The sequence below is a fragment of the Notothenia rossii genome (assembly GCF_949606895.1).
Source record: "Notothenia rossii genome assembly, chromosome: 5".
Taxonomy (NCBI): Eukaryota; Metazoa; Chordata; class Actinopteri; order Perciformes; family Nototheniidae; genus Notothenia; species Notothenia rossii.
In genome coordinates this window covers 26147777-26164986 of record NC_136903.1, presented here as the reverse complement: position 1 = coordinate 26164986, position 17210 = coordinate 26147777, and the positions used below count along the sequence as shown (strand labels likewise).

Below are 17210 nucleotides of genomic sequence, written 5' to 3'. Positions count from 1 at the left end.
GGTGAAGTGTCTTGCCCAGGGACACAACGACATGCTGACTGCAATGGGGTTTGAACCTGTGCTCCCATGATCCGAACACCAACGCACTATTCCACTGCGCCACAGCCTCTCCATTCTTTCACTCTGGTACTTCTACTGTTACTCAAGTACTTCTTCCACCTCTATATGTAGGCCTATGTAATAGCCTCTCCATTCTTTCACTCTGGTACTTCTACTGTTACTCAAGTACTTCTTCCACCTCTATATGTAGGCCTATGTAATATATATTGTAGAGCGGTTCAATAGGTTTGCACTACAGGTGTCTTCATGAAACGCTTGTCTCCACGACACCGGAAAAAGCCGAGATCTTACGAACACGGACGAACTCTGGTTTCTTAGCAACCCGTGTGTTTAAATTGAAGCTAAATTGGTCGTGTCCTAGGACAGGAGCCCGTTCTAAGTTTAACACTGCATTTCGTTACGTAAAACACCATATTTTAAGTAAAAATGTTCAACTTTGATTTACCCTCAGACCGTGTAGCAAGGACAAGTCTGCAGAGGCGACGCAACGACGAGACTGAAAGACGAGAGAGGGTTTTTAATGACCAAGTCAGGATGTTCGGGGTAAGCTAACATTAGTTAGGTGTTTTTGCACAAATATGCTAACCCCATGATGCTAGCGCATAATGTACATGTGCTGTCACGACCGTTGTCTGTCTCATAGGTTGACAAGGAGGCCTTAGACTCGCAGTTGAAAGAAAAAGATAAACAAGAAGAAGAAGCAAAACTGGAACAACACGCTCGTGGTGATGGAGCTCAACATTAGCTAATGCTTCCTGACTTCTCAATGACTGAGTATCATGTCACTCACAGGAAACAGTAGCTCATCACTAACATCCTATGGATATGATCCCCACTATGTTGTGTATTATGATCAACGCATTGCAGGGCTGGGTCATATTACTTAATGCATACACATTATATGGCCATTTTTGAAATTGGTTTTGTTATCCATTATATAACAACAACAAAAAGCAGAGGTGGGATAGGCTAAGTAGCCAGATCTTGTACTTAAGTAAAAGTAGAAGTACCAGGGTGTAGGAATACTCTGTTACAAGTAAAAGTCCTGCATTGCAAATGTTACTCAAGTATAAGCATCAAAATATACTTAAAGTTCCAAAAGTAAAAGGACTCATTATGCAAACTGGCCAATTTCAGAATAATATGTTTTGATTTTTTATTAAGTGTTTATCAAAGCTGGTAAAGGAGCAGCTCGTTTTAATGACTTTGTATAACTGCAGGGTAGCTTGTGAATTTGCTCCAGGTGTAACTAAAGTCTGATTTAAGTGTTGAATATAATTCAGATCATTAATCAACATTTGCAAAGTAACTGAAGGTATTAAATAAATGTAGTGTAGTACACATCTACCATTCACCTCTGAATTGTAGTGCGGTAGAAGTATGAAGCAACAAAACATTGAAATACTCCACTGCGAAAAAGTAATCTAATTTGAATACTGAATTACTCAGATTACTTCAAAATCAAACATTGAAATTGCATTTACTACATAACGTGGACTCTTCCACCAAAAGAAAATGTGCACAAATGTATTTTTTGTCTCTTGAAACACCCCAAAACATTTTCAATACAAATAATTTGCAATATTTAGCAATCATTTTATCAACTTAAATTCCCCTTCATAAATAGTACCGGCACACACTACAGGTGTTGGCCTAATGAGTGTATTTTTTTAATGAAATTACGTTTTTATCACTGCTTTTGCCTTCGCTCTCATAACACAAGAGGAGCACTTACTGAAATGTATCCCTTACTTAAAAACTCCTTTATCCATAAATTGTCATTAAAATAAAAAAAATATTCATTTTCATGAGTTAATTGCTTGGTTATCATACATCTCTTTAAATGTGATACCAAACAAATACCATATTCAATGATCTGGCCTGCTGACATCATGGTACATATATATATAACCCTGCTGTAATGCCTCTGACCTGTGTCCTCCATACAGATGCTGAAATGTTCCATAATAGCAAAGTAGCTTGCCTCCTTCACAGCAGAGAAGTGAAGGAGAAGCGTGCGATGGAAAAGGATGTCGTTGGCTACCGGCATCAGCACCAGCAGCCTCAGTGCCAGAGCGACTATGACCTGAGCGACCCGCACCGCTGTGGGAACACAGACCCAGGCAACGCCCAGATGATGCTCCCCGGCCTGCTGGGCGAGGACCCCCACAGTGAGAGTAGGGGACGGAGGCAGAGGGAGCAGCTCCGGGAGTGGCTCCTCCAGCAGCAGGGGGAGCAGGCAGCAGAGAGGCAGCGACAGACGCTGGAGGGTAGGTTGTGATCCCATAGTAGAATCAAGATTCAAAGGCTTTACTGTCTGTTTAAATACACAGCAGCTGCAGTGAGGATATGGCAATGAAAATCTTAAAGGTCCTCTATTACACTGTTTTTCATCAATATATTATAGGTCTCTAATATATACAAACATGTCTCTAAAGTGTTTGGCTCAAAATACAAAACAGATCATTTAGACCCTCCAGAAAAACGCGATTCTGCAATGGCGCAGATTTTTAAAAGGCCGCATATTTATCAAAAGGCCGCATAATCCCCGCATTTTTCCACACAAAGTTGAGAGAAAAAAAATTGACTCGTCTTGACGTGACGTCATCAGCTCGCGCATCACAGAATGTAAACAACACTGTATAGAGTCAACGTGTGGAGCTCACACGATAGAGAAAACACCAAGATGAAAAAATCTAATCCATCTCATTTACGACGAACATTTCTACTAAAGACCAGGCAAAAAGTGGGGGGAAACTATTCTGCACCCCGTGCAACTGTGTGTTGGAGCATAAGAGAAAATCGACGGGGACGACCCACTTTGATTCATTCAAACATTCGAAAATGCTTTCTGCTGCTGCGGACAAGAAAGCCAAACAACTCACGTTCAGCGAGGCATCAACCTCCAAAACCCTTCCCGCAATTTCACCGCATAAAGTCACATAAAAACCCCACATGTTTAATCACATAATCAAGGATTTTAGCACGCATAATCAAGGAATTTAGCCCGCATAATAAAGGATTTTTGCCCGCGTTTTTCTGGAGGGTCTAATCATTGCACTATCCCATAATCCCCTCTGTTTCAAAAGTGCTGATTCTCTGTCTGTTACTTTAGATGAAAATAAGGAGCCACTCCCCACGCCCCTGTGAGACATATTTGGTTAAAAAGAACATAATGGTGCTCTAGGTGGAGATTCAGGTGATAAGGGGGGGGGGGGGGGGGGTTAACTTGGTTGGTGAATGGTTACACAAGCCAAAAAATCGTTATGACATCATAAAGTGGCAAAAATCTGATCAGCTCATTTTCAGACAGGTTTTTATATAAATGGATCAGGACAAAAAAGAGAGATCATCTTTTTTCCTGAAACTTTCAGAGTCTCTTTACACAGAGGGGACACATGTTGATGTATAGAAGACATGAAAAAGGGAATTTTGCATAATAGGTGACCTTTAAGTCCCAGGCTCCTCATAAAAATAAAACAATAAATATTGCAGGAAGAAACAAATAGAGAGAATAAAATAGCCGACCAATGTGCAGTAATGTAGATGAAGTAAACTATATGAATAATAATAATACAAAAAATACAATAAGCTAAATGTTGCAGAAAAGTAAACAAGTAAATGCAAGAGTCTATATACAGATACACAACCACAGAGAGTACAATTAAATAATGCACAGTGAAGTGAAATTCTGTTTATTTAAATTATAAGATGCAAACAGACCAATGAATGAACTACTAGAATCAGTTCCCATGCATGAAACGTGACCTTTGTTCTTCTTCACTGCTGTTTTTCAGAGCAGCGCTATGACGTCAGTAGAACCTACATTGAGAAAAAAGCTCTGCAGCTTGAGGGCATTGAGATGGAGATGAGAAAAGCAGAAACTGTCGCCACTAAAGATTTCAATCTGGCCAAGGTAAATCACTCAGGTAATCACACAGTCACATAAGGTGGTTCAACTTGCTTTGAAAACACGCAGGTTTAAGGTGTACTCACAGAAAAATGAGTTTGAGTAAAATAAATATTTAAGTTTTATTCAATATCTACTGACAACATTTTAAACAAGTTTTAAATACAAAGTCATTTAGATAATTAATTGTAAAACAATGACAACTGGTCCAAATAACAAAAAAACGCAGTGTTTTTTCAGAACCCCAATAATGCAAAGAAAATAAGTTTGTATTCGTTTGAACCACACTTTTGAAATGTTTTTAACAAAGGAAAACAATGTTTGGTGGAATAGCGCTGTTTTACGATGACAGCTTTCATGTGACCTGGCATCCTCAGTACCAGTCTGTCTTGTTGCTGTTTGTTAACTCGATGCCACTCCTAGCAAAAATATTCAAGCTGCTTGTTTTTCTTTTGGCTTGTATTCAACAGTCTTATCTCGATCACACACAGGAGCCTTATATCATTAAATGTCACTCCTCAACCGATTGAGGACATTTAATTACAGCAGCCGAGCCTTTCACTGTGCTGACAGGTACAACTGGTTCCTAGATGCAGCGCTGGATTTTTATCAAGGTTACATTCCAGTCCTGCACACAGGTTTCTTGATTTCAATGATATAAAGGTCTGGAGATTTAGGTCGGACGTCGACGAAAAGGTTAATAGTGGCCAAACGGCAGGACAACAACTTATGTGACTGAAGGGCCAAAAAAACGTTTCTCATTGACTTACATTGGGAAAGAGAGGTCTGTAAATCAACTACCCAGTACAGAGCTGAATCCAGAGTTATTTTTCTTTTACTGAGCTGAGAGTGGGAGATCGGAGGCTCTAAGCACGCCCGCTCTATGGGCCCAGACACGGGTACTGACAAACTAAAAATAGTTTCAAAAGGTCTCTTAATTTTTTTTAAGTATTTTACCACTCAGTACGCTGGAGTAACTGGGCTACAGCTGCCTCGCTCTTTTAGTTTGTTGTGTTCCTGTGTGACTATGTTGAATCTGAACCAAACCTTAAAACACTTCAGTCACTCCACTTCCACGCCGACGATGTCCCGCCCTACATTTTCACACTCTCCTTCTCCACTGCAACCCTCTCCACTCTCACCAACTGCCTCCATGAAATACAATCCTTGATGCAATGCAACTTCCTTAAAGTCAACTGTGAAAAATCAGACATGGTCATCATCAGTCCCAAATCCCTCACCAAAAACAATATGACTACTGAATTTCAAACAAGTTTCGAATACACATTGTCATTTAGAGAAAAAATATTTTTAAACAATGACAACTGATCAAACAGGTCACTAAAACTGAATCTTTCCACCTCAAAATCACTCTCCTTCTCTGCTGCAGAAACACTTAACCATGCTTTCATCTCATTACAAAATGACTGCACCAGTATCCTTAACGGTACACCATCCAAACTCCTCAAAACAAATCCAGTACATCTCCTCACCTGCTCCAGTGACCACATCACCCCCCCAATGGATCCATTTCAAAATCCTCCCCCTCACCTACAAAGCCTTCCATAACCTCCTACCTCACCAACCTGCCCCACACCAAACTCCTTCCTGCACCCTCCGCTCCTCAGACGCCAGCCTCCTGGTTCCACCTTGAAGGACCAAGCACCGGACCCGGGGGGGACAGAGCCTTTTCCATCACTGCCCCCAACCTCCCCCCGAACACCTCTGTGACTGCACCAATTTGTCTCCATTTAAATGTAAAATCAAAACTCACCTTTTTCAAAACTGCTTTTAATTTGTAGTTATTGTTTTATACATTTTAAGTGTGTTGTTTTAATGGATTTTAGCATGTAAAGTGTCTTTGAGTACCCCTAAAAGAGTTCTATAACTCCTCAAAATCACAAAGGACCTTCTCCTCTCCTCCAACGCCGGTAACCTCAACATCCTCATCCTCCTTGACCTCAGCGGTGCCTTCGACACCACCAATCACTCCATCCTCCTCACCCGTCTTGAAACCACCTTCAACATCACCAGCACTGCCCTCTCTTGGTTGACATCATACCTCTCCTGTCCCTCCCCGCCCGGACCAAACTCAAGTCCTGGGACGGCAGAGCCTTCTCCGTTGCTGCACCCACCCTCTGGAACTCACTACCCCAATCCATCAGAGATTCTTCCTCCCTCACCGCATTCAAAACATCACTCAAAACCCACCTGCTCAACACTGCACCCCCCCCCCCTATTTTCTATTTTGTTTATCTCTTTTTGTAGTTTTTTTTATTCTCTGTCAAAGCTCTATACAAGTATAATGTATTATTATAAATAAAACGTGTTATTATTATTATAATATCACAAACACCAATCAAAGCGGCGTAGGCCAGCAACGTTTGTGTTCTGGGAAGTCAAATTACAGATTTTTGTCAAAGGAGTGGTGGATTTGAAGAGATCATAGATTAGCTTTAGTTCCACGTAAGAGAAGGCAGTATGAGGCAAGAGGAAGCGGTGACAATATTCTAAATGTAGTGTAAATATGCTTTTGTTTTTTAGAGGAGAGTCCTTAAGGCAAGTTAATTAATAATTAACTACCATTTTATTAAAAAGTTAACGTCATGCATGTTTTTGATGGGCTGACATACTTGTTTGTTTTAAATGTGCTGTTGTATGGTTTTGCATCCAGTTTTTAAATTAAAACTGAGAAAACCTTTATCGCGTTGATTTCTTAAATCCAAAGATAGAAGAGAAACGTCGCCAGGATGGGGAACGTCATGTCAGTGGTGATGTAGCAGGAGCCACGATGAACATCCTGCAGGAGCAGCTGACGGGTGTAGCTCTCCAGCGCCCCCTAGTGCCTGACCTCTGCCCCAGCAGTCACAGGAGAGCACTTCCAGAGAGCCTGCAGCAGATCATCCAGTTCCAGAAATATCAGATTGAGGAGAAAAAGGTCAAATAAGGGAAGAGATATTCTCAAATCTAACGCTCTTTATCAAAGTTCTAAATTAAAAGCTTGTTCTGTCTGCAGAGTGTGGAACTAGAGAAAAAGCGAGACGAGGAGCAACATGCTCGCATGCGCATGGACTCGGCTCGCACCGCTCTCTTATTGGAGAGGCAGCAGGCCAGACTGGACCGGCAGGAGAGACAACATGTGGACAGAGCCAACGTCCTGATGGCCCAGACACACAAGCAACAGTCAGTGTTCACTCTACACACAGTGTTTAGACACAAATAAACCACTGTCTCACTCTGTTTCTGAACTGGTTTCGTTTTTAGGAAACCAGACATAGAAAGAGGAAGCATTGACGACAGCTTCTTCTCCAAATTCAACACCTGTAGCAGATGAAGGATGACTCATAACAGGGGCTGCTGAGGATGAAGCTACATGAGAAGAACACTGAATAAACTGAAGCACATAGAGTTGTTTTTAAATCATGTCAGAATTTAGATATTGGATGTTATTGGATGATTGTAACAGTTTATATGAATCTTGGCTACCGTTGCAAAAATGAGCGAAAGAAAGAAATTGTATACTTTTAGCTTTCAGTGAGGTTCTTTATGGTTAACATAAAGATCCCTTTTTTTTTACAACAGCTGAAAAATGACATTCAAGTTTAAATTAAACTCTCTTTTAGGAACAGTGTTTATCAAAGCCCTCAGGATTGAACAGGCTACACTCTTACAAAACACAAGCACACTATGGAGACATCAAACAACATGTAGTTAACAATGACGTCCATCTATGCATTCTTACAAACATGGCCAACCTGACTATTAAAGTGCAAAGACATTAAAAAAGCGTTTGATTGAAGCTATTGGACATGTATAGTTCTAGTAATTGCCCTAAATGTTATATCACATATCTCAGGTCAGTTTCACAGCAGATACATATGACGTCACTGGCTCTGTCATATTCAGTCTTTCTTAATTTCCTCTTTTATCCCAGACCTTTTCGTCTGTAACATCCCAAATTGTCTTGTGTGAAAAAGAACTAAACTGAACCCTAACTAACTTTAATGTCCCTTATTTTTGCCACCACAAACTCGCTCAGCTTTAAAGCACTGTTCCACTTTAAATGTACCCTTACTCTAAGGCATTCCTTTGCAAAAAGGAAGAATCAAGTCAATGCCTAAAATGATATATAAAAATGTCTGTTTAAAAAGCATTTTCAGACACAAACGTATCCCATTTTCTCTGCCACAGAGCCAGGGCTTTCTGCTGTTGCTTCGGAGTCAAAGAGCTGTACCTGCAACACAGACAGAGAGATGTCAATGAGCGGTCAGTTCATTTTGAATTTGTAAATCTCTTCTCATCACTGCTGAACTTTACCTAATAGAGTTAATGGACAGCTCTATGAGGGAGCCTAAATTGGATCTCATCCCACCAAAGCCCACAAAAGCTTCATAGAAGTCATAAGAGAGTCCGGAGGAGCCGAACATGCCCGGGTCATCGGAGCTGATCACCAGCGGGTGGTTCTCCGACATCAGAGCGGCTGCAGGGTGGTTACGCAAATCTTTCACCAGCTTCATAACCTGAACAAGGACAGGAGAGGAGATATTGGATTAAAAGAAGCTAGATCAACACCATCGTAGCCTCATGTTGATAGGATTTTCAGAAGTGCTGTCTATGTTAATGAATTATGGCTTTGCGAGAAATCTGGAAACCTAAACATCTAGTGCACATTATACAGATGGGAATCACAGCGGCTCGATGTGACAGCGGCTGTGTTGATGCTTTAGCTAAGTTTCAGAACATGAGCAGACATTTAGCACACACAGCAGAGCTATGAGTTTAGCAAGCCTCTGCAAATTACGTGCAATTCATGCCAATCATTTAGAAATCATCAAAACTAAAAATAAACATTGTGCATTACTTTATTACAACAACAAAGGTATTTGATTTATCCCCCCCCCCCATAAAATACAAGTAAATACTTGTATTTCATACTGGGGTTTGATCATGATTTATAAGATAATTATTAAGATACTTGAATACATTTTTTTAAGTGATTGATATAACTCATTAGAACTTTTAGAAGTAAGTAGCTGGAAAAAAGAATTTGTTTGTATATTTTGGTTTACAAGATGAGAGTGTACCTGGTTTGAGATGGGGCAGACTTCCACAGCCACCCCCCTCTTTCTGGATAGACCTTTGGCCACGGGGTGGCGGAGCAGAGCAAAGCCGTGGCCGATTCTGGACGTGTTAAACAATAGAGCATCCAACAAGTTCTGGTCCACCTCTGAGCCCTCAAGATCTGCTCGTAGCAGAGAGAAATCAAAAACGTGTTTATAGAAGACAGCGTTCTTGAATGACTCTTCTTTAACCCTAAATTCCACAGTTGGTAAATATTTGGTTTTGCAACTTTGTGGAATAGGACAGAAAAAGGCCTGGGCTGCCACTCTGTCCACAGTGAGAAACACATACTTATTTGTTCATTTAACTGCGAAGCTAGCCAAGGTAATCCTTCAAATCAACATTCCCATTTTTGAGTGTGTGATAAATAAAGAAAGGCAATGTTCGGCTATTTACCGACATTTTTCTTTCCATGACAAGTTGAAGGGTTTGTTGTCAGTTTAGCTAAAGTCCTGTAGTAGCCTCTATGCTTAAAATGAACACATCAGTCATTGTCTGGATGAACCTCTAAGCCCCATGCTGCAGGATAGGATTTGTAAAACTGAATGCTCAGGAGCTCACCTGTCTCCCCCGCATGGAAAAAGTAAGGCAGCGTCACGCCTCTCTCTGCCGGCAGTGACAAAGCATCTTTGAAGTACCACAGGGGTCTGCCGCTATCCTCACGGCCCACCTGTAAGTAGAGAGGGAGTAAACAATATGTTTGTTGTGTTTACTTTCACTGATTCAGGCACGTGTGTGTGGTTTAAAGCGGCTTACAATCTTACTATTTGCATTGTAAGTGAAACAAAAGATCTGTACAAACTAGGGCTGTTCAATCAGAGATATCGGCCACAAAGTTCAGTAAGATCTCTTATTACACAGCTGAGTCAAATACTTGATTCCGATTGGTCGATTCATTTCAGATGTTTTTAATACTAGCTAACAGACTGTTGTAAAGAATGATTAAGGGAATATGGGTAGTGATATTGATTCGCAGAACCGAAGTCCAGTAAAGAGGCTCTATTTTGCTTTTTGGGGTTGTTCTTTTGTCCTGAAGTGTGTAAGATGGATTTATGTGCATGTAAATGGTCTACAAAGGCTAAAATCCCTAAGTTCCCGCCCGCCCTGCTTGACCGTCTCGATTGTACTCCTTTGTTTACTTCTGTAACAGCGACATCATTATGTTACGCTCCCGCTTCTATATATATATATATATATATAAATATAAATATACAGTATAAAGACATTGATCTATATTGCACAGAAATTGTAGGGTTGACATTTTATGATTTCACAAAATATTTAAACAATGAAGAATGTCGATAAATAATCATCACTACCGGTAATGTGTATATAATAACTTAGTTGGTAAAAGCCAATAGTAAAACAGTCAATGACAATCATTTGAGGAAACACTTAAGATGTTACAATTTCAAATATTTAGTCTCATATCACAATATTGATATAGTATTGATATATTACCCAGCCCTAGTCAAAACTGGAGAAGTGGGGCGATAACTTGAACTCCTCACCATGTCAAAGCCAGCCATGATGTCTGGGAAGTCTCTCTGTAGCTTCATCGCCTCCTCCACAGCTCCAGCCATCATGGATGCATTCACTCCTCTGAAGAATACAGTACAGTGCAGTGTTATTATATGATATCAACTTCATCTTATGTCAATCCTTCATAGTTATAAGTCAAATCTGTTGTTGGGGAGGTCACCTATGGATAGTGTAGATCATTCTCACTCCAAAGAAGTCCGGGTGTTCTGCTGTGAACTGTCGGGTGACCTCCTGGTACGTCTTCAGAGTCCACGCTGGGTCATGAGTGCTGCCGTCCAACTCGTATATCTGAGTACCAGAAAACACACTCAATAAAAATTATAATACCAGTTTTTCCAGTTAGCTAGTATTTGCCGGATTTTGACCAGTTAAATCTGTTTTGGTCCGACAAATTTAATTGTCAGCGGCTATAATGTTCTGCGGAAATAATTAGCAATAATCTAAATTTGAAGTGCATCAATAATAAGATCTCATCGATGCCACAAGTATGCAACAAGATGCCATCGCTGTTAGGACAGCGGTTACGGAAGCTTGAATTTCTCAACGGCCTGAAGAGTCTTTATCAGTGTATTCAGTTAAATGAATCCTGAGTAGTTAAAATGTTACGAGTCAGACAGACTTGACAAATGGCTTTTCTCGGTTTTATTTTATATGAGAATATGTAGGTCTATAGCTGAGGGGAAATGGTCTGCAAAGTCTAAAATCCCAGAAGTTCCCTCCAGAGGGAGTTTCTCTCCAACACAACACACTGAAACGCCTCAATTGGACTATTTCGTTTACTTCCGTAACATATTGACATCACTATGTAGGACATATGACAGGCCAAGGGGCGGGACATCTCTAAGCGGTTGACCAATCACAATAGAGCCGGCCAGCTAACTAATCAGAGCAGACTGGGCTCTGGTTTCAGACAGAGGGTGAAAAGAGGTGCTGCAGAAAAAGATTACCTCCGGGAGTAGAGCTCGCACTTCCATGTACATGACGTTGTCCCTGTAGAACTGGGAGAGACCTTGGTAGTAATAGTCTCTGAACACAGGAGCGTATGTAACCAGACCCCACAGAGCACGGAAGCACTGTTCAAATGTTTTCCAGATCACATCCTGACTGGGATACACCAATTCTGGATCCTGATCAGTGAAGAGCGTCATGTTGGCCATGAGGCTGGGAATGTAAAGACATGGTTTGGATCAGATGATCTGCGTCAATTTCTGGTCAACTTACCACTGTCGAAAAAGCTTTTAAATGGAGTTATCTAAAGTATATACACAGGATGATTACAGAATTAACTATTCTATGGGACATTTCAATACTGCCATTCTTACTGACAAATATATAGTATCTTATATATAATATTATTTTATTGCTAACACACTACAATGACGCATCAAGCATTAGTGTTAAAACTGACAATCAGAACACAAAACCTTAGGCAAAAGAATTTGACAAATGTTTTTGTCTTTTTCTGAACACTGTCAACGACTTATCAATCTGCATGTAAACACTATAAATAATTCAACAGGTAAGTACATTTAAAAACTGTATATTGCACATTACTGCATGTATTTCTGTAGCCTTGAATTACATTTCTTTGTAGAATTGTATGTATGTGATTGGTTGTAGAACAAATCACCTCTGGCTGGCAGAGAACTTACTGCCCCATAACTTGTAAAGTGTCTCCTCTTCCATAAGCCAGAACACTTTGCACAACAGCTAATTGCACAGTTTAATGTATATTCAATCCAATGCCATTAAGTGTCTACAGTATATTTCTATATAGTCCTGTAGCCAAGACTATATATTGTACTCCATTTATTCAATATTTTGTTATATTCTGTATTATTTAGAAACTATAGGGATAAATGTATTTTCTATTGAATTTGTATATCAGGGTGTCCGCGGGGTCTTAAAAAGTATTAAAAGTTGATAAATAAATTTAGCAAAAATGAAGGCTATTAAAAAGTATTAAACGGCATTTTCCAAGGTATGACATTTTGTAGCTTGTTTTCAATAAGTATATCAATTGTCCAAAGAGGTTGTATTCTACAGTCTGCCTGAATGTAATCATTGCGTAGGTGTGTAGTGTGATTCTGTGTAGTTTATTTATGGAATCCCGTTGGATTGTGAAGGTCCGTTTACGACGATTGTTAAACAACATTGTTATGGGGAAATGCAAGTTTGCGTCCAAATGGTTGGAAGATAAGGAGGAAGGACAATCAATACTGTATATAGTAAATGTGAGGTAAAGTGTGTCGCCAATTTAACCGGTTAAAACTCAAAGTGGCAATGAGGTCTTAAAATGTATGGAAAGGGTCTTAAAAAGGTATTACATTTGACTTCAGGATTCCTACATATACCCTGTATATACACAAGTTACTAGTGTCAATTAGTATTTTGGATTTATACATATTTATATATACTTGCTGCTAATGTTAATTAGATTTTTTGCTATATTTGTATCTTTTATCCATCCATCCATCCATCTTCTCCCGCTTATCCGTGGTCGGGTCGCGGAGGTAACAGTTCCAGCAGAGAGCCCCAAACTTTCTTTTCCCTGGCCACATCAACCAGCTCTGACTGGGGGATCCCAAGGCGCTCCCAGGCCAGAGAAGAGATATAATCCCTCCATCTGGTCCTAGGTCTACCCCTTGGTCTCCTCCCAGCTGTACGTGCCTGGAACACCTCCCTAGGGAGGCGCCCAGGTGGCATCCTAACTAGGTGCCCGAACCACCTCAACTGGCTCCTTTCGACGCGAAGGAGGAGCGGTTCAACTCCGAGTCCCTCCCGGATGACCGAACTTCTCACCTTATCCCTAAGGGAGACACCAGCTACCCTGCGGAGAAAACCCATCTCGGCCGCTTGTACCCGCAATCTCGTTCTTTCGGTCATGCTCTTGTATCTTTTAAACATATTTAACTCATGTAATGCTTGACACTGCTGATGGGACAAAATAATTTGCCTTGATATTTTTTACTCTTTACAAAAAATATACACTGGAATAATTTATAGTACAATAAAAGTATCCCGTGCTGTTGGACATGATGAAATACGTACTGTATATGTAGAGTCTACATACGTATTTCATCCTATGATTGTTTTTTTTATTTCTCTCTGTAAATAACCCAGATTATAAATCTGTGGTACTTTCATATTAAAGATTTGTCCTCACCTTTTATCGAGCTCCGTGGAGTTGACCATCTTGGCCCGGAGGTTTTCCAGCAGGGTCCACGGAGAGCAGCGGGGCAGAGCAGCGGGCGGCCGGGCTGAGAAGATGAATCTGACGGAATGGTTGTCAGTGAAGCACATGTAGCAGTGAGGCCGATAGGTCGCGTTCTTCACCAGCCACTCCACTTCTACCATGGCAAAGTCATGGACATGGAGAGCTCCCCCTGAAAACAATGAATTACAGAAATATAAAGAAATAAAGATTGTGGATACTTAAAATAAGTCTGATTCTGTGTGTATTCAAAAAGGTTACATTCCTGCAAAAAAGATTGTGAGTTCCAAGCATTTTTTGAGAACATTATCATAGGTGATTGGGAAGAACGTTCTCCGGTGAAAAAAAAAAGATTGTTGCATATATTTTCTTTCCTTAATCTACCAATAATTGTCTGGATTAAATGATTACTTTATTTAGCCTGTAATGTCATGCAATTGTGGAAACATGTCCATTCCAAAGTCAAAGTTCATACCATGAAAACTTTATTTTTGTAAAAATGAGAGTTCAATACTCAACAATATTTCTTTTATTATGAAAAATGTGAGATATGTTATATATTATTCACAACTGACAAGTTTAACTAGGCATTTGGGGATCATTTTAAATAAATAGAGAACATGTTTCAGCTCTAATCAGGAAGCAATGTGCAAGTCAGTTATTTCAGAGGAAGAATAATCTTTAATTGTATAAAATCATTTTTTGATTTATACGAAAATAAACCAAATGTATCGCATGTAAGTTGTATTGGTAGTTTTCCATTTTGATAAAAGTTTTCATTGCTAACACACTACAATGACGCATGAAGCATTAGTGTTAAAACTGACAATCAGAACACAAAACCTTAGGCAAAAGAATTTGACAAATGTTTTTGTATTTTTCTGAACACTGTCAACGACTTATCAATCTGCATGTAAACACTATAAAGAAGTCAACAGGTAAGTACATTTAAAAACTGTATATTGCACATTACTGCATGTATTTCTGTAGCCTTGAATTACATTTCTTTGTAGAATTGTATGTATGTGATTGGTTGTAGAACAAATCACCTCTGGCTGGCAGAGAACTTACTGCCCCATAACTTGTAAAGTGTCTCCTCTTCCATAAGCCAGAACACTTTGCACAACAGCTAATTGCACAGTTTAATGTATATTCAATCCAATGCCATTAAGTGTCTACAGTATATTTCTATATAGTCCTGTAGCCAAGACTATATATTGTACTCCATTTATTCAATATTTTTGTTATATTGTGTATTATTTAGAAACTATAGGGATAAATGTATTTTCTATTGAATTTGTATATCAGGGTGTCCGCGGGGTCTTAAAAAGTATTAAAAGTTGATAAATAAATTTAGCGAAAATGAAGGCTATTAAAAAGTATTAAACTGCATTTTCCAAGGTATGACATTTTGTAGCTTGTTTTCAATAAGTATATCAATTGTCCAAAGAGGTTGTATTCTACAGTCTGCCTGAATGTAATCATTGCGTAGGTGTGTAGTGTGATTCTGTGTAGTTTATTTATGGAATCCCGTTGGATTGTGAAGGTCCGTTTACGACGATTGTTAAACAACATTGTTTTTGGATTTATACGAAAATAAACCAAATGTATCGCATGTAAGTTGTATTGGTAGTTTTCCATTTTGATAAAAGTTTTCAGAGTTCAACATACCCATGTCATAAAGCTAAACTGTGTCCATAACAGCTAAAATATTGAAAAAGAAAGTAAAGAGATAATATTAAAAAAAAATGATACGCATTATAACCTGCAGCTCACAAGTAATACAAATAAGTGCAACATGTTAATGAACATGTTCTGTAAACACTTTGAAGTGTGACACTGAATGTACCTTTAGGCATCTTCTGCAGCAGCTTGAAGATGGGACTGGTGCGGATGACGTCCCTGGCCCTGAAGAAGTGCATGGCGGGAGGAAAGTCTGCTCTTGAGACCTCTTCCTGCTTCATTTTAAAGAGAAGAGCGTCCAGCCGCTTCTCAGCATCAGTCAGCACCACCTGCCCTCCTGTCTGCATGGAGACCTCCAGTTGTATGAGGGCCTCTCTGTGCCGAGGGTCCGGGGAGGACAGCCCGCTGGCCAGGCAGCACAAGAGCAGGCAGACAACCACTGCATGGCGGCGGTTTAGCGACACTTCCATTGTCCCGCGAGTGTGTGGAGCTTAGAAAGAAAACAAATAACATGAGGAAACGTGTTTTAAATAGTTGGTGTAAAAGAAAACCTGCAACCACTCACACCACAAAACTAACAGGTGTCTGTTCCTCGGCAAAATGTGCACTTCCCTATATAAACGTTACCGAGTGAAAAGAGAAGCGATGATAATGAGTATGACTCGTTTACGTTACACAATTAACGTGAGAATAAGTGAGAATAAGCCAACAATGCTAGGTTTACTCATGCATTTAATGCATTACTTTGCGAAGCAGAGCTCTGTTTTTACTTGTTTGTTTTTTTCAGTAGGCTGAACAGACATAAGAAAACCCGCTAACGTTACTTACTTGACATGTGACAGTCTTATGATTGTAAAATACTGTATATTAAAGAATAATGCACACACGGTACCTTAGCAGCTGCCTCGAAAGCTGTCGACGGTTTTGTAAACAGTCCAGTTCACAGTCACTTTAAGAAGAGAGGACCACGGGAAAACTTGCTCGTCGGTGTCAGTTAGAAATCTGCTTTTATCTAATAGCTTACTTCATTATAAAAGTTTCACTGTTCAAAAACAATTCAGGAAATTAACTGCGTTAAAGCTTCGGTAGGGTCTGATTACATTTGGTGTTTTTGTTTCGCTAGTCAGGCATTGGCAAAGCTTTTGTTCAGGGTGCATTTAAGTCCCGCCTCTGTCCTGTTATGATTGGCTGAAATTGAACCTGGATAATATTTTTGATTGGTGGAGCGGCATCATGGAGGTTATGATCCTTATAATAAACAAAACAGATTAGTAAATACAAATTCCCCATTCCCTCTGTCAACACACCTGTGTGTGAGTTTGCACAATATATTGTTGAGCAGTGACTTTAACATATTTTTTTAGCATTCCACAAAATTGAGGTGCAGATAATACAATTGAGATTTTAGTGGAATAAACTTCATATCAACATATCTATTAAATATTTCAAACAGGATAGCTGATTTCAGTGATTTGTTTTGTTTTTCCAAATCAAACACAGATTCATCTGATGGTGGAAATGGCCACTAAGCAGATTGTTTATTGTTATACATTGCCTTGTTTTTGCATGTTCAGAATTTAGTTAAACAACCTGGTTACTTAACTCAATTAAAGTCTCTTAATTATATGCCTCATTTGAATTTCCACTGCCAAGACCTGAACAAAATAATGTACTTCGTTT

The 17210-nt window shown here is 39.6% G+C and overlaps 2 protein-coding genes across 3 annotated transcripts; one reads left to right on the top strand and one right to left on the bottom strand.

The window, feature by feature from the left end:
* Positions 1-7931, top strand: ribc2 (RIB43A domain with coiled-coils 2). Of its 2 annotated transcripts, XM_079684178.1 has the most exons (8): positions 1-126; positions 512-603; positions 704-785; positions 2010-2330; positions 3858-3976; positions 6699-6908; positions 6987-7153; positions 7235-7931. In XM_079684178.1, the coding sequence occupies exons 2-8, from the start codon at positions 595-597 to the stop codon at positions 7302-7304; spliced, it is 978 nt and encodes a 325-aa protein (XP_079540304.1). In that variant the 5' UTR covers positions 1-126; positions 512-594; the 3' UTR covers positions 7305-7931. The 2 variants fall into 2 exon arrangements, with proteins under 2 accessions (XP_079540304.1, XP_079540303.1); XM_079684177.1 differs by lacking the exon at positions 1-126 and having other exon boundaries at positions 392-603.
* On the bottom strand, positions 7493-16693 carry ada2a (adenosine deaminase 2a). Its single transcript, XM_079684176.1, has 10 exons — positions 16423-16693; positions 15697-16020; positions 13800-14019; positions 11581-11794; positions 10794-10921; positions 10603-10693; positions 9653-9761; positions 9055-9212; positions 8288-8490; positions 7493-8204 (listed from the first exon to the last, which is right to left on the bottom strand). The coding sequence occupies exons 2-10, from the start codon at positions 15998-16000 to the stop codon at positions 8114-8116; spliced, it is 1518 nt and encodes a 505-aa protein (XP_079540302.1). The 5' UTR covers positions 16001-16020; positions 16423-16693; the 3' UTR covers positions 7493-8113.
* Positions 16694-17210: the final 517 nt, after the last annotated feature.

Bases quoted from the DNA above. Each gene is read 5' to 3' on its own strand.
- ribc2 (XM_079684177.1), top strand. From the start codon at position 487: ATGTTCAACTTTGATTTACCCTCAGACCGTGTAGCAAGGACAAGTCTG. The intron at 604-703 runs GTAAGCTAACAT...TCTGTCTCATAG, and splicing joins ACCAAGTCAGGATGTTCGGG to GTTGACAAGGAGGCCTTAGA. The intron at 2,331-3,857 runs GTAGGTTGTGAT...GCTGTTTTTCAG, and splicing joins GCAGCGACAGACGCTGGAGG to AGCAGCGCTATGACGTCAGT.
- ada2a (XM_079684176.1), bottom strand. From the start codon at position 16,000: ATGGAAGTGTCGCTAAACCGCCGCCATGCAGTGGTTGTCTGCCTGCTC. The intron at 14,020-15,696 runs GTACATTCAGTG...CATTGTTTTCAG, and splicing joins GCTGCAGAAGATGCCTAAAG to GGGGAGCTCTCCATGTCCAT. The intron at 10,694-10,793 runs GTGACCTCCCCA...TGTATTCTTCAG, and splicing joins ATGATCTACACTATCCATAG to AGGAGTGAATGCATCCATGA.